Raw genomic sequence first — 22,331 nt, 5'->3', positions numbered from 1 at the left:
TTGGAACACCTCCGCAAAACCAAATTAGAAATGAACACAAGAAAATCTTCGATGTGTCTGTAAAAGTTGCGAATCTGATGAGTACTGCTCTAGTGCCGGAATAAATCGTTTTTAAGAAAATTAGAGTCAAACCCAGGACTCACTTGTGTGTACCAGTAGAACTTGTAAATTTAAATGACAAAAAAATTAAGCTTTATACAACCAGATTTGCAATTACAGGCAAAAGCTGGGTTATAAGTGCCCAGAGCTGTCATGAATACAAAATCACCTTTAGTTTGGATCATGAATCCTAATAATTATAATGTCATAATCAGAAAAGGGGCATGCATTGGTACAGCTGAAAATTGGGAAAGCCCCAATTCAAGTGAGGATAGAAATTATGAAAGTGCTCAGGTTAATGTAGTTAAGGAATCCAGAACTGAACCCAGTACAGTGCCGGACATAAGTAAACTGGATATAAATCCAGCACTAGAACCTTCTCAGAAAGAGCAACTTTTAAAATTATTAGAAAAGTACATAAATATTTTTGCATGGGCAGATCAGGACATTGGACAGGCCCCACATTATACCCATAAAATTAGACTTAAAGACGATTCTGAATTTAATGTTCCATCATACCCAATTCCAGTACATTTGCGTTCAAAAATAAATGAACAAATACACTCTCTTTTGGAAAATGGCGTTATAAGTCCAGCTACGTCACCTTTTAACTCTCCCATCATACTTGTTAAGAAGAATGGTAAATATAGAATGGTGCAGGACCTTAGGGCTCTTAATGCAAGGTTTGTGGTCGATGCCATAGCGATACCGAACATTTCTGAAATTCTTCACAATATGGGCGGCAAACTGTATTACTGTACGGCAGATTTAAAATCGGGCTATTTTCTGATACCATTATCGGACGATTCTAAGCAGTATACCGCTTTTACTATACCATCCAAAGGTCAATTTGTAATGAGCTTCTGTCCCATGGGGCATGTTACGTCATCATCGGCAATGACAAGATGTGTTCAGTTCACGTGATCCGGCCTAGATACAAGTAATTTCACCTTTTATGTAGATGACATATTTACATTTTCTAGCACGTTTGAAGAAATGCTGACGACTCTAGAACAAATGTATATTTGCTTACAGAAGACAGGTTTAAAGCTCAATTATGAGAAATGTAGTTTTGCCTACAGCGATGTAGTAGCGCTTGGCCACAGTGTGGGCCACCAGGGATATCGAATTTCAGATAATATAATACGAGGGACATTCCGAAAGTAAGTTTCGTAATTTTTTCACAAGGAAGCTGTATTACAAAGTGAGAAAACACATTGCCATAACAAAATACAATCTTTCTTGAATTCACGATGGGAGGAGTGAGAGCAGTGGAGCGATGGTGCATGCGCAGAGTACCGAAGAATAGAGATAAGAAACAGACCAACGTGCAAACCAGTAGGGCAGAAAGACGTGTGCTGTAAACATCACAAATGGAAGTGCGGCACGCTATTGAAACACACTAAGCAAACTGAAGTCCACCATTCAACGTAAGAGACCAGGGCTCTTGGGTCGAGGTGTTTTGTTCTTGGACGACAATGCAAGACCCCACACAGCAAGGGTCTCTGCAGAACACATTCATCGTCTGGGATGGAAGAGATTGAATCCCTCAGCCTACAGCCCCAATCTTGTCCCATCAGACTTCCACCTTTTTCCTGCATTGAAGTCAGCACTATCGGGACGTCACTTCGGAAGCAATGAAGAAGTGCAACAGGCTGTGAAGAACTTCCTTAAATCGCTGGGCACCGATTTTTACCAGGAGGGTTTCTTGAAATTGATTTCACGGTACGACAAATCTATCAATGTCGGTGGCGACTATGTGGGAAAATAGCCAACAGATTGTATTTTGTTATGATATTGTATTCTTCTGTTTGTAATAAAGCTTCCCTGTGAAAAAAATGACGAAACTTACTTTCGGAAAGTCCCTCGTATCATCAATAAAAAACTACAGGATTCCAACTACTACCAAGAAAATTAGAATGTTCCTTGGACTATGCTCATATGTAAGGAAATACATCAAACACTTTTCAGACATCGCTAAGCCATTAAAAAAAATGGTTAGTAAAGGCTAAAAGTTCATTTGGGGCCCCGGAACAACAATCCGCCTTTGAACAACTAAAAGAAGCATTAATTTTGGCTCCCGTTCTACATCCTTACAGTCAGAAGAAAAAAAAACAAAGTTTTTACGAATGCTAGTTCACATGCGGTCAGTGGCGTGCTCATCCAGCCCAATGCACAAGGAGAATACCAGCCAGTTAGCTATTGCAGCAGAATACTCAGCGATAGCAAGAAAAACCTAAGTGTTATCGAACAAGAATTGACAGCAATTTTGTATGCGTTTAAATCTTTTCATTTCTTTTTGATAGGGTGTCATTTCGAACATCGCTGGCCCACTTAGTCGAGAGTGTGGAAATAGCCCTGAGGATGACGACACCGAAGGACAGCTGCACGAACCCAGGACCCTACTACTTTGGGACGACATTGTAGATGTGGCCAAACACCAGCACGAGGACTCCTTTTTCGGCCCAATTATCAAAGTTTTGGAAGACCAGGAAAATGGGGAGGAGGGGTACGAACCCCCCTCTCAGTTCAAAGACAAGTCTATCTTCATTTATTGGAAGACGAACTATTGTACAGACAGCACAGACTAGGTTGCAGTACAAAGAAGCTCTTTTGTATCCCAAAATCGCTGCGAGGCCAAATCATCGAAACCATGCACAGTTCGCCAATTGGAGGAGCTCACTTAGGGTTTAGCAAAACATACAGCATCGCTCTAGGAAGAGTGTATTTCCCGGATATGAAGCAATTCATCCAAAAGAAGATAAGAGAATGCATCACTTGTCAGCAAAATAAACGAATCACAGGATTTCCATATAGAGAATTATGTACATTTCCACCACAAAGGCTATTCCAGCACATTGCAATAGACTTCTCAGGACCTTTTCCAGCATTGGGAGAATTACACCACCATTATATTATCGCCGCCACAGACTTCGGGACATGATGATAGCAAAGGCTGTAGCCGATACTTCAGCTATAGATCGACCACAAGGAAAAGAACCTTGGACGAAAAGTCCCCGTGCAGCATTCCCTTCTTCCCTTCAGTTCGGGCCATAAGGAAGAATGGTCCACTCTTGCCTGCCCTTCCTCACGGGAGTATGGTGCACAGGAGTTGCGAGCCTGCGCAGGTTGTTTTGCTTGTGGTCCCACTATAGTACAGCAGCAGGATTTTTATACGACGAAATAATACTACGCTATGGTACCTTAAGTGAACTTTACACAGACAGAGTTTCTAGTTTCACCTCAAAACTATTCCAGGAATTAAATGAAGAATTGGGAATAAAGGTCAAGTTCGCCCCTGTTGCACAGCACAATTTATTAGGCCTACAGGAAGTAAATAATGGTGTTTTACAAAGCATGATGAAGCACTATGTTAGCTCAAATCACACAAACTGGTCCGATTACTTACAGCCAATGGTATACAGCTATAAAGTCACAAAATATCAAAACTTTGCGTTTTTATTCATTCTACTTGTTGCACGGCTTTAAATCAAGATTACCATGGGAACAGGCTTTACATAACAACAGTCCATGCCAGAACGTAGCAAACGAAGTTAGATTTCGAGTACTGGAAAAAGTCAGAACAGCAGCAGCCGAAAATTTACAAAAGAGACACCAGAATCTCAAAAAGTACTACGATCGGAAAAGAAAGAATATCCACTTTGCACCAGGAGACAAAGTATTGATATATGATGCTAATCAAAGAATCGGGACCACTAAGTGCTTCAATGGACTTTTTAAGGGACCAGGGACAAGCCTTGAACAGGAAAATCCCAATACATACAGGATCCAGTTCAAAAATAAACAAGGCAAGGCCATTATTGATTCTATAGTGATTCAACGGCTAAAGGAGTATTACCCCTCCCCCGGATGACTGATCTGGCGATGAGAACGAAAACGTTGAGGAAGAAGAGGAAGAAGAGAATACACAGGAAGAAACAGGTCATTAAGATAAGAAGAATAACGCTCGAACAACAGGTCTCAAATTCTAATATCAAAAGTGCTTAAAATATATTTTTTTTGTAAGGCTTCAATTTATTAAAAAGTAATCAAATTACTTAAAATGCGATGAAATACACTCCCACTGGTACAAAATATACCAGCATAAGATTGTCACAAAAATTTTAGCTTACAGGAAAAGAGAGAACCAAGGTAGTTATAATGTATTTTCCATGGAAAACAAGAAAATGAGAAAGAAGCGACAAACAATCGCAGGCGTAAATGATACGAATTTTCGGTTTTGGATGACGTCCCAAAAATCGAAAAGTTTAACATTTTGCTATTGGCAAAATGATGAAGTTTGAACCACTCTTGGTTTTAGTTATAATTTTACAACAATATGCTAAGCATATCTAAAAATGACAAGAGAGAACACATTCTCCATTTTTTGTGACATTAGTAATCGTTGCATAATTATAGAACAATTTTCTTTACTTCTCAGATGGGCGAGCTCAAATAAGTTCTTTCACCTCTCCACAAACCCGTACCAGTACCTTGCAAACAACAATTGTAAAGTTTAAGTACAAAGTAAGGCAGCCGCAACAACATTTAGTTAGTAGGGAAATAGCTCAATTACCAAATAACAATGCAAATTTTAGGATTTTTATTAATCATAAATTGTTTTCTCTTACATGTTAAAGCCTCATCCTTCCTAGAATTGTTAAAAGAATCTTTTAAATATCCCCATAATATCTTTATGGGATTCATTTTAGCGGTTTTCATCATTTTATTTATGTTAACATGTTATTTTCATTGCAAAAGCACTAGGCCTGTTCTAACAAACAAAGAAAGTAATGAAGACATATTTAACGAACCTAAAAATTACTTTTCTTCAGTACGACAACGTAGATTAAACTCTGCAACAATCATCCCATCTTTATGTCAATGTACCCCCTCCCCCTTCTTTTGTACAGTTAGGAGAAAAAGAAAAATGCTCCGGAAACAATGGCAATTATCAGAGCAAATTCAGATCGATCTGTAGGTGAAAATAATAGCGAACCTAGCTATAATCCTCCGCTCGCGCAGGCCATAAGGCAAAGATCTTCGGGTACCGTCGGCCATCTTTGGAAATTGTTGGCACAGCTACGGAACGAAAACCCTGCCTTCGTTAAAAAGGCAGATTTATCTTCATCTTGAAGCGGCCGGACCCAGAATTTGCAATGTAAGCTGCTTTACAACCCGTGCTCTCCGCCCATCAGATTACCTAGCGACAAGCGGATAACTTCAATCTCTGGAGACATGTATTTCCTCAACAGCAAGACACAGGATGAAAACACAATTCAGCAAATTCTTTATGTGGCACAGTCATGCCAGATTTTAAAAGTGTTGCCAATATTAATGTTCAAATTCGGAGAACTGTCTTTATGAAAAGCTCTTGCGTTCACGCAAAGGGAGCATTAATACATGCACGAAAGAATGTTCATAAACGGCAACACTATTAGAATCACTGCATATATATATATATATATATATATATATATATATATATATATATATATATAACACCAAGGGATATTTCCTCTGTTATTCTTCATAACTTAAGCGAGTTTTTTCTTAAACAAAATGATGTTTCAGAAAGAATAAATTAGGAATTTTAGAATGATTTAATCACTATCTACGGCAATTTAAGTAATTATTGTGTGGCAATGTTGATTACATTTAACTCTAGTTGTCAGATCACCCAAGACTAAACCTTTTTTAAGGGGGCACACAAGGACGGCAACCCCCTCCCCTTTCTTCAACGTTGCTTTTCTGTAAAAACACTGCCTTCCCGTAAAAATCTGGTAATTTTACATCTTTTACGTCCATTGGCGGGCACTTTAAGAACAATTAATATAAATTTCCATCTCAATGTTCAACAATTTTCATAATTTTCAGCGTGGCAGAGATTTTAAGGTTTTAAAATAAGCAAGCAAGTCAAATTCAGGACACAACAGCATCACTTCATGCATAAGGGGTAATCAATACGTATTAACAAGTGTATTTGGATCAGCTGTGACACCCGTCACAAATACGCACCGTGACCAATCGTTACGATGTTTTCAAAGCTCACAAATTAGCACTTTTAAGCATGTCATTAAATAAATTCAACAACAAGACATTTATCATAGCATGAGGGAAACAATGTAATAGTTTTGATAATTTTAATACACATTTTTAATACAGATTTCATTGGTATTCTTTATGAATTTTCAAATAAATGTGAAAAAACTGACATATCATAAGCTTATCTATATATTTTATTATTCTAATGGTTATTAGTCCTTTTCATTTGTATTATCATGGTAAATTATAAATGTTCATACGAGGAATGGCAAGCATTGGAACTTCAATATTTGAACTAATAAGTCTAGATCAACACTCCTTTCCTCATTTCCTGTCTAAGAAATTACAATTTATCCTTTTACCTTATGTCTGTCTACATGTCACACAAGTCAAGAGCTATCAACAGGAAAAGGATTTTCCCAGCGTATCTACTTGGAAATCAACATGCAGCAGTTTCGTCAATCACCAGCGAGGAGAACGGGATTCGAACCCAAATCCGTACGCATTCCGATGGTTTAGCTCCCCAGGAAAACAGCATGCAACAGCCATGTACGCCAGCACTCTAGCTCCAGTTCCCATTACATGCAACAAAGTAGCCCAACTTAACGGAAGAATCCTGCAATTCCTTCCCTTTTGTTCATGATGATAGTCGCTGGAGTTACTAAGTTCCAGCAACAAAATTTTCCACAATTCTCCACACGAAGAAAATCCCCAGAACAGACTACGTTTCTACAGTCCCTTTCCCCAATCACTGTTCCAGTATAAGAAGAAAAGAAGAATAAGAAGAAAGGAATAATAAGAAAAGAAGAATAAGAAAAGGAGAACAGAAGAAAGAAGAAAGCAGAAGAGAATGAAGAACTGTGGTTTTGTTCTACAAATTACATACAGTGTGTTCCAGAAAGTGTGTCGACCCATCCAAATTAAGGTCACATTACCCCATCAAAACAGTGCAATTTACACGTCCCAGATTACCTTACATGTAAATGTATTAAATATTATCACAGTGCTCCAAAAATTATCCTGTTCAACGAACACCTTCTCTGCAATTACGCAAGTGATTAATATTTATCACTCAGTGAACGTGTGTGTATCACACTATAACACAAGAAAACCCACAGTGGAAGTATATTTATTATCCACATACTTCAATGTTACGTAGTGCATCCACGATATTACTGTACATAACTCAAGTGAACATACACAATGTATGAGTCAATTTTGTGTTGACAAATGGAATACACGCGTGATCACACCCTTTCCAGTGAACTAAGCTAAATTTGAGCTGTATACAGTCTGCCCTACTATTTTTAATGGACTTTTAATGTTTTCGTTTGACTCGTGTAATATATTTTGCGTGCAGATGAAAACAGAGGTCAGACCTCTCTGTTCATATTCCTGATTCATTTACACTATTTCAATAATGTTGAGTTAATGGTCTTGCTCTATCAACCAAATCACTATCCTAGGAGAGGTGATATGCAAAACTTAATCTATATCTAACTCATCTGTCAGTGCAATCATGCCATTTAGAACAACACCTTTAGATCTTCCAATACAGATTCCCACTAATACCAATAGTATTGAATATTGAATATTGCAACTATAACCTTCGTCAGAAAAGTTCCAGGACTGATTTTTTTATTCTTTACCTGCGATATTCAAACACAAGAAATGGGTGTTATGCAGTCACCTGATATGTGTTCTGAATAGAAATGGCCTTGGAAGTGTTTCCATGTAAACACACTATGTGACAGGTCTGTGCTTAGCAGCCCACTGTTTGGCTTGTTGGCGCATTTAGTTGGAAGTTACACAAGTGTTGTGATGGATGTGCATTCCGAGCAGAGTGTTAACATTAAGTTTTGTGTTAAGCTGGGAAACCCCTAGTGAAACATGGAATATGATACAGCAAGCATTTGGTGACAAGGCATTATCGAGAAGCTGTATCTTTGAATGACACAAAAGGTTTCGGAAGGGCAGAGATTGAATGCAAGATGATCCAAAGACAATGTTGATCCCGTTTTTTCATGCTAAAGGTTTGGTGCACCATGAATATCTGCCTAAAGGACAAACAATAAACAAAAACCTTTATATTGAAGACCTGAAACATTTGTGTCAAGCAATTCTGCAGCGCCATCCTGATTTGTGGGCATCTGGGCAGTGGTTCTTATTGCACGACAATGCAAGGTCACATACTGCTTTATCAGTCCAGGAATATCTAGCCAAACATTGTATCTCTGCTCTACCACATCCCCCATATTTACCCGACCAGTTACCGTGTTATTATTTTTTGTCTCCCCGTGTGCAAACACCGCTGAAAGGGAAGTATCATGAAGATATTGGTAGCAATCCAAACAGTTTTGTGACAGATGTGCTGAAAAGCATCCTAGATGAAGCTTTCCCTGCTTGCTTCCACGCGACCTCCAGAAATGGTGGCAGCTGTGCATATATAGCCGAGGGGACTATTTTGATAAAACCTAGGACCATTAGCTCCTAAGTTGAATAAATTATTTTTTACGAGCTCAGTCCTGGAACTTTTCTGACAAAGGTTGTATTTAAGGGTGTTCAGAATATTTATAAATATTTATACTACACTCAAATAATCTACCAGGCTCGGCTTAACTGAAATTGTCTCTGCCACATATTGCTATATAATTAATTAAAATTACACATTTTGCATAAATTCCAGGAAGCCGAGACTGTGAAAAAGTTGTGTGGCATTTTTTGGACTAAAGAAGATACCTCATCCCCATAAATGTAGCAGCTTGTGTGTGACAGAATTCTACAAAATATTTTCTTTTTACTTGTTACTTTTGGCTAATTGCAATGATGAAAATAAGTGAAAAGATGAAATTTGACAAAAGAACACTCACAAAGAATACCCATATCCAGGTTGAGACTTGAAGCCAGGAACTTTGGAATTCGAGATCTACCACTAACGTACTTGGTCACCAAGCAGACTATATATGTGTTGAGGGTACCAAATTATTTCTTGAAAAAATGGTACTAGGATACATGTTTGGATTTCTGTAATTATCACATACTCTTGCCACTGCTAAGAAAGTTGGAAATCAAAGATAACACTTCAAAATTTTAATAAAAATGAACACATTCTATTCACCTAGATAAAGAGAGTTGCACTTTCTCAGAATTCATAAATCCAACTAGGCGCTTCATTTTTTCCTGGTACACTTGAAGTGGACTAGCACCTCTTGATATACAAGACACAACATTTGCGACCAGGATCATCTGATAAATATAACCTGTGGAAAGACCAAGTATTGATCAAGTTCAATTCTCACATGAAATCAATAATCATTATTAATTAGATCAACTTATATAATACAATTTACTTATTATTATTAGACTCTGAATTATTATAGACTCTGCATTTCTTGCAAAAATAAATATTACAATTGAGTAAATATGGAATGTGTCCCAAGCTGAACAATTCAAAATATTCCATGGATATTTGACAAAGATTTCATGGGGGTACGTACATACAGGATTGCAAGATACAAAAAAAAGTATTCTAGTAACTTCATTTTATTATAAGTAAGGAATATCAGATATTTCCTACGAGTTATACATTTTCAAATAACATACTGAAGAACAGAACATTACACCATACCTTACTAATAAAAAATCATTAAGCTGAGCATAAATTTTTAACACCTTGTGAGTAATAGCTAATTTTAATGTTTTATACTTGAAAATTAACATAGCTGAAAAGTAATTATTGTGACAAAGTTTTAAGTTTTAACAATGGTGTAGTTTTGCCAACTTCAAAATCGTAGGAAGGAGAAGAAGAAATATTGAATGGAAAACATATAATTTAAAAACACTAAACTGGGAATAAGAAGCATCCAGAATGCATTTTTCAGGACAGTGAATTCAATTAAAACCAGAACTGTCCTGGAAAGCCAAGAAGTCTGGCAACCATACTTAGATATAGAATGGTTTAACCAATTCAAACTGGTTCAAAAGTGGCCTAACTTTGGTTGACTGCAACCAACATTCCAGTTACGCCATCAACAAGCTGAAATCCAGATGTGCATTTGATGATAGAAGACTGTCAGTATAAGAAACTGCCAATGGTGGTTCTGCACATGTGATTTTAATGGATGATTTGAGCACAAGAAGCTGGATCCATGAGACCTGTGCCACTGACAGATGAATCTTTATCAGTCTGGAACCCATTTTTATTTAATTGAATCAGTATTTCTTGGCCCAAATACAGAGTTCTCCACATTTACTAATCTCCAGATGTTCCTTTTTATAATTTCTGTCTGCAAAACTGAAGATGCAATTGAAACTGTCTGATTTCAGAGTTGATAGGACATCATGAAGAACATGAAAAATTATAGTTATACCAAAACAGCAACAGAAGTTGAATTGAAACTTCTTACGCCACATGCCAGAATAATCATGGTATAATCTGAATTAACTTGTAGCTGGAGTAAAAAAATAAACAGTATGGAACATTGTGCAGTCCAAGGCATCAGGCTTTGGGCTTGGTCCATGCTGGTTCGAGACACTTGTTTTCAGCCAGCGAATGGGACTTGTGGCCACCCACCAACATGAGGAAATTGGGGAGCTACAAATGAGTAGCGTAACCTGGTCATGGAAACCTACGACGACTGGAGAGGGGGGGGGGTGGATTTCATCATACTGACCACACTTCACCCAGTAACTGGTTGTATAATCACCCACTTCTGCTGAGGCATGTGGGAGTGAGGCCAACAGTTAGGTAGACCCTGGCTCTCAAGTGCTGTTGTGCTATGAGTTATTTATATATTTTTAATATTTTCTATTACATAATATTCAATTATAACCAGAGATTAAGGTTGAACTCACTTTCTCTCTTTTCCAAGCAAATGTGTAAATTTTGAGTCTTGGTTTGCAGGAAAATCTTAAACAGAGAAGAAAGTGCCTGAAAATATATGGAGTTGACTAACTTATCTCCCCCCTTCCAAAAAAAAATGTTTGCGTAATGGATGGAAAGTGTACTTACCACATATAGAGAGCAAAATTATCCACACCATTTCTTCAGAACTATTTGCAAAGAAATTTCCCTTTAAGTTCCTGACCATCAATCCAATTACGAAATAGGTAGCCACAATTCTACATCTTAAGGCATCAACAGTATCTTTATATGCTGGAATAAAAATATATATATAAATGAATATATTTTATCATATCATCACTCACCATCTTCACGATTAACCAAAAGTGGTAGAAATGCAAAGTAAAAAAACAAAACAAATCAATCAATCAATTATAATATATTCATAGAAATATTAAGGTAGTAAAGCTGCCAACAAAATTATGTTGCATTGTTAGGCCTTAATCACTATCAACTGATTAGTTAAATCCCTATTATTAACTAACTAACTCTCTAGCATTCTTAAACCTGAAGGTTTATGACTGCAGCAACACAAGCCTTCCATCTGTCCCTATCCTGGGCAAGATGAATCCAATCTTTTCCATCCTAACCGATTTCCTTTATTATGTCCATCTCAATGTTACCCTCCATCTTCGTCTTGGCCTTCCTACTGGTTTCTTGCCATCAGGTTTCCCAACAAGAATCCTATAAGCTCTTCTTTCCTCTCCCATACATGCCACATGGCCTGCCCACATAAGTCTTCTTGATTTAATTATTCTAATAATATCTGGACATGAATACAAATTATGCAGTTCTAAATTATGTAACCCTCTTCACTCACCTGACTCCTTATAGGCCCAAATATTTTTCTGAGGATTTTATTTTCAAATACTCTTATGTTCCTCTTTTAATGTAAGGGACCAAGTTTCTCACAGTTTCAATTTTTTTAAACCCAAATTTAATTTAAAATCTTTTAGTTTTCTGTAACTCACCTGATACTGTAAACCAGGTGTTATTCTTGCATTCACAGTATATTCCTTCCTCACCAACCCAAAAGTTACATGTTTCCACCAATAAAATACTTCCAATGCCATAACAGAACATCAAAGTAAGAAAAAATAGATAGAGCAACCTGTGAAAATAAAAATGAAGAAATAACAGCATTGTCAAGCAATTTTTACATTCACTTAGTTGTATTTGTAGTTTTCATCTCAATATGCAAAACTATTCCAATTATTGTAAAATACTATTAACTGTCCCACAACTAGGAAAAGTACTTAATGCAATGGAATTCATATTTTATATTTTCCTACATTGTACAGTTATGTGTCTGACCTCGATGAATGTATGCATTATAAAATTTTCTTTAATTTCACATTTCTTGCATTGTAAGCTCTTTGGCCGCTAAAAGACATGTAATCAAGACTGCATTGCATACTATTGACATACTTATGAATTTATACACAATAGTTCATCTTATCACAATTTCCCATTCCAGGCCACATGCAAATAAAATCAACTGAACACTAAATGGGAAAAATATATTCACAGCATCAATGAAATTGGAAATTTTCACATTTTGTCACAGTTGGGGGTAATTATTTGCTTTGCATTGCACCTTACCATGAAGGCACATAGGGAAAGTAAAGGTTGGCTCCACACATTCTCAATATCTGCAATAATTGAGGTGGTGTGATCAGCACCACACACTGGCAGCTCTCACCTCCCAGGTATCCGGTTCTTAGAGGCCAGGTGAGCCCCGGAGTTGCTCTATGTGAGACAGTCAATAAATTTTGCACCTTAAAGCAACCATTCTAGAAATCAAAAACTTGTTTCCTGAGTGGCAGTCAGACGTAATACGAACTGGACAACTGCAACTCCCAATGTGTTTTATAGAACATAAAAAAATCTTATAATCTACCTATCTGATATAAAATTCCAAGTGTCCTTGAAGAACGTGATTATATGTATGTTATAAGATGACTCCAATGGAAAAAAGCTGCTTATTTAGACATTTACTTTTAAAAAATTACTGAATGGAGATTCTATGTTTATATCATAAAATTATAACAATATACAATATTGCACTAATTGTATGATATTTATAGATACACATACAACGGATCCGTAAAATTATTGGTAATACACCAATATGCCTATATTGGCTGATACCGATAGACTACCGATTATCTTTCCCATTTCTACTACTTTCATTCTGTTTTATTCTATTTTTAATGCTACATCCTGTGGTTGTAGTAATAGGAATTGTGCTCGTACTTAAACAATGGCATTTTTATTTCAATTCATTACCTTACATTGTGGAAAACAGATTGAACAAACATGCTGATGGGTAATTTGCATACTATTACTTCTGCCGTGGACTGTACACGTTTATGAAAGCATGAACTTTGATCACATACCTGACAAATAATATGTATCCAGCCTTCTTTATATTCTTGCTCATGATGTTGTAGAATCCTATCAATCGGTACATCTGCAGCAATCGAATAACAGACACATAACCCTTTATGGTACTTACGGTGGAAGCACTGAAAGAGTTCATTACAATTGCTGATTTATATTTTTGGCTAAATTCAATCTCATAATTCAACCATCTCATTCAGGGTGGCTACAGACAAGCAGAAATGAAATTCCCCGACTTTTTCAGGACAAATTTTGCATTTTTTCCCTGACAATTTTTAACTAAATCCACGTACTTGTACATGGAAAATAAACTCATACAGCTTTCAGGTATGGACTGTATTAAGTATCTATATTAGCTTACAAGAAATTGACTTAATTTCTCTGATTTATATTTGTTCTTAAAAATACTGAATTTGAAGAAATATTACAATTCACAAGCTAAGGAAGGACTTACAGGGCTTTTATCATTTGCAAGCAGGCTTAAATAAAATATTTTATTAATTTTCATGTTATGACTAAATTAGATTAAAGTAAATTAGTTGTTTTTAATGAAGAAATTTTGTAATTTCTCACTCTTCTAAGCCTTTCTCCAGGGACGGCGACAGGGGTGAGCACGGGTGGGCAAGCGCCAACCTAACAATTTCTGTGCCCACCTGATTGCCCACCCAATCAAATTCACTAAGTACATATACTTAGAGATATGTGAATGTTGCAATAAATAAGTGTATTCTGGTGTTCATTACATGTATATTTTACTAATGAATATTATTTATACTAGAAGTGTTCGCATATCATCATCCAATAAAAATCTGATTTAACTTTGTCATTAGAAAGCAAAAGGAATTACTAGAGATCTTGAAACAAGAAAACTATGACCAATTGAATACTTCTATGATTAGAAGCAGCTAGTGGTCTTAGGAGGTGCAATATTATGCAGGGTATGGTCAACATGAGATCAGGATTTAGGGTGAGCTTGAGGGCTGCAGCTCTGGGCCTTTACTTAGGAAAAAAATGCTTTGAAAAGTACCACATAAAGAAAAACTTAGGTACTTCGGATGTGATGAAAAATGTAGAAATACGTATAAGTAACCACCTCATGTAGCTTGGTGAAAAGTTATAACTGAAACTTTGGAGGGGATTGGGGTGGGGTCTTGGTGTTGTAAGCTCCGGGTCATCGCATATATAAATCCCAGCCTGCGTATGATTAACATAATCTCTAAATAAACAAATAAAAACATCTGCGTTGCTTCCTCCAGCAACACAATAAATTATTTCGACTTTTTAATTAGGTCTACATTGAAATTCCAGAAGTGTTTTTTTTTTTTATTTCATTACAATTTTTATATTTATATATTTTACATACCTGTCATTTTCAAATATCTACATGGTATACAAAATAACAACTTTGTATTCGTTCTACTAATAAATACTAATAAGAAGCAATCACAATAATCACTACAATACCTAGGTATATTAATTTTGATGTAACAGTTATGTGGATTTGGAAAACACAACAGAATTATTGAATTGATAATGCGTGGCCAATTCTATTTCCAAATCCTAGTTCCACACATAAATTTTGCCTATCAGTTATGTAATCATGCAATTTTTCTTGTGATTAACTTACGTAGAATTAAAAGAAGGGGTTGGAAGGAGAGCTTTATTTTGAGGGCGTCAGAGAACTAATCAATTACGATGAGAATGGTTTGAACTTTAAAAGCATCAGAGGTTTAGCCGAAAAGGTCAACAGAATCTGTAGATGCAGATGAAGTAAAGAAGAAAAGGTATATCACGAAGTATCCATAAGAAAACTTTGTTTATTTATTTTTAAGTCGAATTTTATGCTCAGATAGGCTAATCAGGACTAAACCTACAGTTTAAAGTGGAGTTGTCGAAACCAGTGTGCAATATGCTTGCACCAGGGGAGGGGGCAGTAGAAGCCAGAACCTCTTCATTATAAGGCATTATATGCCATTGGAGAAAGAAATATACAGAAATAACTCGCAGGGAACGTGTTATCATCACCATAGAAGATGCATTCATTTAAGAGGGTGTATTGCCAGATACAAATATTTGAAACTTTCGGAAAACATTATTGTTCACGGAGTTAGCTGCCTTGATACAACAATACCTCAACTTTTGAAGTGGTATGAACTAATGAAACTCCACTTTTGAGAGAGTGAGTTGTTGCTGATTTGACTGATTTGTTCTATGTAAAGTCACTGTTCTGCTAATTTTGGCTAACGGCGACAATGAGGTTCAATGGTGGTTAGATGAGTGATGAAAGGGTGGGGGGGGGGGGAACAAATACACGCAAATACAACTCCCCACAAATTATTATTTTGACTGTGGTTCCAGGTGCCAGAGACTCGTTCGCCTGCAAGATTAAAGTTTCCAGGGTATATTGCGCAGGATAGAGGTTGACATTTGAACGCTTTCGAAAAGGTCATGGCATATAACCCAAGTCGTCTGTGAAAAAGAAATGAATTACCGGGTATAGTGATCAATTTCGATGAATTCCTTGTGTCCAAAATCGCATTCTACAAAATGTAAACTATTTGTTACCTCAGTGCATGTGTTCATCTAACCATACGTGTATCACTTCTCCCGCATGAGTAACAAAGATTTACTTCAGAAACCGAATAACAACTTAGCTAACAGATTTTTCAATGTTACTTGATTAATACCTTTGGGTGATATTTTGTCAAAATAGCTTTTCATAAGCCTGGGGATGCTTTATGCAGAATGAACAAGGAATTGGTTTTTCCGTGTGTGTGTGTTTACATTCCCAATAAGACATTAATTTTAATCCAAATGTCAATGATTACCGAAGTTTGAGTTTTAATTTATGGCTAAATGGAATGTACTTTCTGGACCATTCTCGTATAAAGCTTCAGCCTGTTAAATTCAATAACAGTAGACAAAAAGTGAAAAATCAATAGAGACCTAAAATTTAATGCCAAAGGCTGGCAAGATTATTTCCTGTGTAAGTGCAGTGCTTATTACGACTTCTTCAGAATCAAATGTCTGACAGGTTCATTGCATCACATTGCATCTACAGTCCTACAATGAAACATTTGTCAATCAAGACAAAATTCCCTGATAATTCCCTGACTTTTCCAGGTCTGTCGCCACCCTGTCATTATATAACATAATGCGAAATTTACTACATAAAAATAATGTTATTTGGCTTACAAAATATTTTCTTTGTAAAGCATATCGCCCATTGAGACACAGGGAAATGCAACAACAGAATTTTTGTTGTCTGCTTCTATTCAAATCAAATGGTGTATATACGGAACGGAAGTGCAGAATTTCCGTACCCGAAGTCAGCAGGTTTCTAGGGTGGAATATTTCCATTGGCCACGTCTCCAAATACCCTCTCATGTAATTCCGTATCTCTTCATTTAGCTCCAACAAACATCATGCTCGGACCCTCTGTATCCGAGCATGGAAAGTTCCACTCGTCGCCGTGTTTCGGATTGTGGCAACGCAGTACATGGGTGGACTACCCTCAGAGGTTCGGGTGGCTTGTTTACGGAATCTCTGTTGGCTTCACTCTAAACATCATTTAATATTTTTTAACGACTATCCAAGCACTTCAAAAATTAAAAAAAAAAAATTAGACACAGACAGGCTCAGTCGGTAACGCGTCTGACTACCATGCTCAAGGTCCCGGGTTCGATCCCCGGCCGGTTCAAATCCGGGAACTTTTCTAACGATGGAAGCGGCTCCGGCGCCCACCCAGTGTCGAATAACATGGGTACCTGGGGGAAACCCTGGGGGGTAAAGGCGGTCAGGGGCGTGATGCTGATCACATCACCCACACTCACGACCGGATCAAGAAAGTGTGGGGCGTTACCCCCACACCCCCTATACGCCTTCATGGCGTGGTGCTATGCACTGGGGAACACTTTACCTTTTTTTTTGACAGGGTCTGTTACTTTCACGTACCTGAAGTGAAAGGCATGCACGAATTATTTTGCCTTTATTTTAATTCATCTTCTGTAATTCCAGTTTTCAGTCATTGTTACTCATTCATCACTGTCACAAGCTTGCAGTTAGTGTAATATATTTGGCACAAAAGTGATACAAAGATAAGATTGAATATGTCACATATCGGCTTCAAACTTGAAGTTCATAGGGCAGCACTCCAAGGGAGAAGGCAGGTAACTCTTTGGCTGCAGCCCACGAGGACGATTCGTTCTGCGAGAGCATGAACTGCGCATGTCCGTTTGCCTGAGACGAAGGTTCGGGAGTATCCGTTTCCATGTATTTTGCCCTATTCCTACCTCGAGCTTCTGCCTATTTCACCATGGCAGGAGTTGTTCTGTGGGGGTTCAACTGGGAATTTGCACCAGCATGGCTGGATGGTGGATTTTCTTTCGCAGCAAAAGAATTTGTCATGTTGCACCTTCAAAGACATTACTTATTACATATTATATAGGATTTTTTGCGAAAAGGTAAAGATATTGTTTATTGTCCATTCTTGAAGTGAATACTGTACATTACTGGGGGTTCACTGCTCCTGTGCGCTATAGGGCCAACCGTGCCTGGTGTCACTTTATGTAAAATTCCTCAAAGTATTCATTTGAGGTACTGAATCACTTATAAGTTTGCTTGTTATTGTAGATGAAAGCAGATATAAATTAACTGCTTCAAATTCAATATGGCATTTTTATACATGTTAGTGCCATTCCTCAACTTTCCAATCTTTTTGAAAAATTATGCCATGATCAAAGTTCTTTCAAGATCCAGTTATGAGGAAAAAGGCTTCTATATAGCTTAGGCAACCTATTTATGATTAAATTGCAAAGTCTAATCTTTTAAAAACATCAATAATTGTGCAAATATGAGGCCATCACAAATTGCTACATTTGTACTTATCCTTTTTCCATCATGATATTTCTTAGTTTCACAGACCACTAGTATCAGAGTGATTAGTTCCAGAAAGATTTTTTAGCATGTGTGCTCTTCAATTTTTTTTAATTTTTTTTAATATTTTGGTCACCAAGTACTTAACAGCCTTGATGTTTGTTAAGTAAATGTACATATTTGCTCTGTTACAGCTATTTTGCAATATATATAACAATATGAACTAAATCAACATCCCCGGTTACTCGGTTTTCCGTAATGACAAATAACAAAGAAGGCAGGGGCATTGCCATATGTACCTGCTCGGTGCTGGCAGTAAAATTCGTTGACTTCTAACCATCCGAAGCCAATGATATTGAATATATTAACATGAAAGTTAGTATAAGTGATTTAATGCTTAGTATTTGCACGTTTTACCATCCACCGAATGTAGCCTATACAAATCTCACCATCATGGAAAAAATTATTAGATAACTATGCCCGTGTACATTCCTTATGCTAAGTGATTATAATTGCAATATGCTCAGGTCACAAAAAGTGGAGACTCTGTTTCTTAAAGATATTATTAAATCATATAGTTTAACACAAATGATTGATAAATCCACTAGAATAACCAAATCTTCCAAAACATTGTTAGATTTAATAATTGTTGACAACTCCAACATTGTATCTTCTTTCGAAATTGCGAGACCAATCGGAACTTCATACCACTGTTTGACGAGCGTGTCACTGCATTGCACAAAACCCAGGTATATAGCCAAGTACAATACATACCGCAATTTTAAGAAATTTAAATCTGAAAATTTTAGTCTAGATGCTGCAAACATCAATTGGAGTGAAATGTTTAAACTTGGAAACGTCGATTCTAAAATATAATTTCTTGAGAAAAATCTCGTGAACCTGTTTAACGTTCACATCCCATCATGAACGGTTAGGGTGACGAACGAGCCAGCACTGTGGTAACCTTAGCTGCTCATGAAACTGAGGAATGGTGCGAAGCAAATTAACTTTACATTGAGACAAATATAAAAGATTAAGAAATTTTACCACCTCTGTTATGCAACAAGAGAAAAAGGCTTAAGTTTTCTTTTATTGTAAAAAACAATAAGAAAAATTCAAAGAATATGTGGAATAGCCTGAAAACTATTGGCATCGGTAACAAACTGAAAGCGAGAGAACTTTCACCTCATCTCAGCAGTCCTTCTGAAATTAATCAACATTTTGCAAATGTGTATGACAGAGTTCCTCAAGACAACAGCATTATTGCAAAGGAGTGTAAATATTTCTCAGAGAACTACTTCGAAACGATGGAGAGGCAGTATACAGCATCCAATCAAATGCTGCAGGAGTGGACAACATTACATGCATAATGCTTAAACTGGCCCTTCCCTTCATACTTCCGGTACTCACACACATTATAAATTTCTCTCTGAAAACCAGCCCATTTCCAAATGCATGGAAAGAAGATTGAGTTATTGAGCTCCCCAAAAAAGCAGACATTAACCTCTCTAAGCAATTTAAGACCAATCAGCGTTCTATCAATATTTTCAAAAGTCACAGAAAAGATAGTATCTCTACAATTAAAATATTACATTGCAAAATATAAAATCTTACCTGATTCTCAATCAGGTTTCCATGCTTCTCATAGCACAACCATTGCATTATCTGTCATGGGCAATATTTCTGCGTTCGATAAACGATAAAAACTAACTATACTAGTATTACTAGACCTTTCCAAAACTTTCGATCTTGTCCATCATAACCTTCTCCTAGCAAAGATGAAATACTACAGTTTCTCGAAGCCTGCGATACACTGGTTTCAATCATATCTACAGGAAAAAAGACAAGTGTTTTTTACCCTGCTCACACCGCATCATCACCAATAACATTAAATGGAGGAATCCTCCAAGGCTCCATTCTGGCCCCCCTTTTATACACCTTATTTGTTGCTAATATATCGAAAACCATCTGCCATTGAAATATACATTGTTACGTGGATGACACACAGATGATGATATCGTCATCACCATCAGATTTATTAAATAAGATAGAGAACCTAAACAATGATTTACATGCCCTTAACAAGTGGCTCACTGCAAATGGGCTCGCAATTAACCCGAAGAAATGCATATACACAATTCTAGGCTCTAACTATTATCTTGAACAAATAAACTATCACACAATTAACAACAAAATTAAAAACCAAAACATCAACGGTTAAAAATCTAGGTCTTACTTTCGATCCAAATCTTTCCTGGTCAGCACATATCACAGGGCAGTGCACAAAAGCATTAACAAGAATGAGATCACTCTATAGGAGAAGATACTTTTTACTAGAGAAACAAAATTATATCTCATCGAAACTCTTAATATATCCTATTTTTGATTATTGTGATGTGTATGGCACAAATTTACAACGTAAAATATCGAACTGAATACAAAAAATACACAATTACTTCATTTCTTACGTTCTCACGATCAGGAAAAATGAGCATATCTTACCCTTGCTCAATTCACACAAAATTCTTAACATGTCTAGGCGATGTCTTCTGCATCAATGTTCATTAGTATATAAGGTATTACAATTGCAAACACCTAGCTATCTCCACAAGAAACTGACACTTAGAAAATCAATACATTCATACAATACGAGAGCTCAGCAAAAAATCAACATTCCATGCCATTCTGCTGTCAGTTTCAAAGGCTCCTTCTCCCTCTGGTCTGCAAAGGTTTGGAATGCTCTTCCCAATTATGTTTCATCTGCTACATCACCCAAAAGATTCAAAGAACGAGTTCTATTATTTTTATTGCAAAAACTAAGCAACAACAAGAACCAAATAAAACCGTGTATTTTGCCAACACTTATCTGACACAGCAAATATTTCAAATTGTGTGCATGTTATTTTAATCTCGATTTGGAAATTGTGTATGTACACGTGTATGTATGTGTGTATAAATGTATGTCATTGAATTCTCTTAAAAATTTATAAATATTTTTTCATTTATGTCAAATTTATTAATGTTAAATATTTGATTTTAGTATTATAAATATATGCATTGTAACCTTTAATTACCAGAGTTAGGTGGCAGAGCAGCCCAAGGCTGAACCTCGCTCTGTAGTAAATAAAAACATTTCTATTCTATTCTATTCCACAATATACTTATCTAGCAATTACAATTACCGTTTTTTGAATGTTGTTACAAAATACCAAGAATGAGATAGTACTTATACACTGAACAATCTTAAAGAGTTGACCTTTGTATATAAACCTTGATGCAATATAATGCAAATGTATACAATTTCAATAAATTTAAATATAAATCTGAACGTTTCTTATCTTGCTTCTTTGAAAGAACACATATGTTTGAAGACATTGTTTTTTGATATCAGTCAAAAAATAACAGTTATAAATATGAATTCAAAGTATTGCACAATTTGCTAATTTTGCCCTATATACAAATTGGTTTATTTTAAACATCATATTTATTAAAATTAGTTCAAATAGTAATTTCAGACACATTTAATTGCATTATATGAATAAATCTGGAGTAATCATATGACCAAAACTATTATTATTATTATTATTATTATTGTACAAATGTGAAACTCTGAACTTAGCCTAACCATTTCAAATCTAATTAAGACAATATATTAATTTTATTGTCATAAATAGATTAACTCTAGCTTACCTGAAGGAGGAAGAGATCTGCCATGCCCACCATCTCTTGATCTTTTACATTGTTTCACAAAAGTACTACAGAATCATTGGGAATACCCTCCCAATGTTTCTGTAGTACTGTTGCTCACAAAAACAAAGGTAATGTACATACAGGGCAAAATTGATGTAGTGGGCCTATCTGACACCCACCTTTCTTTTTAGACTTGTGCTCCCACACAACAATCATGCAAGTGACAGTGAACAATTTGTTCCTGGCTGGCCCCCGTGGTGGAGTGTTAGCACATTGCACTACAATGCCAGGAGTCCCGGGTTCGAATCCCGGCCTG

At 36.4% G+C, this 22,331-nt stretch overlaps 1 protein-coding gene across 1 annotated transcript in view; it reads right to left on the bottom strand.

Annotated features, from left to right (window-relative positions):
• LOC145996355 (uncharacterized) overlaps nucleotides 1–22,331 on the bottom strand; it is a 151,446-nt gene that overhangs the window by 44,239 nt on the left and 84,876 nt on the right. The window contains exons 20-23 of the mRNA XM_083132787.1: nucleotides 13,447–13,575; nucleotides 12,019–12,158; nucleotides 11,156–11,299; nucleotides 9,263–9,404 (exon numbers count right to left, since the gene is read on the bottom strand). Of these exons, the coding sequence (XP_082988913.1) occupies nucleotides 9,263–9,404; nucleotides 11,156–11,299; nucleotides 12,019–12,158; nucleotides 13,447–13,575 (555 nt within the window). The remainder of the gene's footprint in view (nucleotides 1–9,262; nucleotides 9,405–11,155; nucleotides 11,300–12,018; nucleotides 12,159–13,446; nucleotides 13,576–22,331) is intronic.

Source organism: Lepisma saccharinum, chromosome 1 (genome assembly GCF_977018435.1).
Source record: "Lepisma saccharinum chromosome 1, izLepSacc3.1, whole genome shotgun sequence".
NCBI lineage: Eukaryota > Metazoa > Arthropoda > Insecta > Zygentoma > Lepismatidae > Lepisma > Lepisma saccharinum.
The sequence above is the reverse complement of the archived record's forward strand: the minus strand, read 5'-3'. Positions and strand labels throughout refer to the sequence as shown.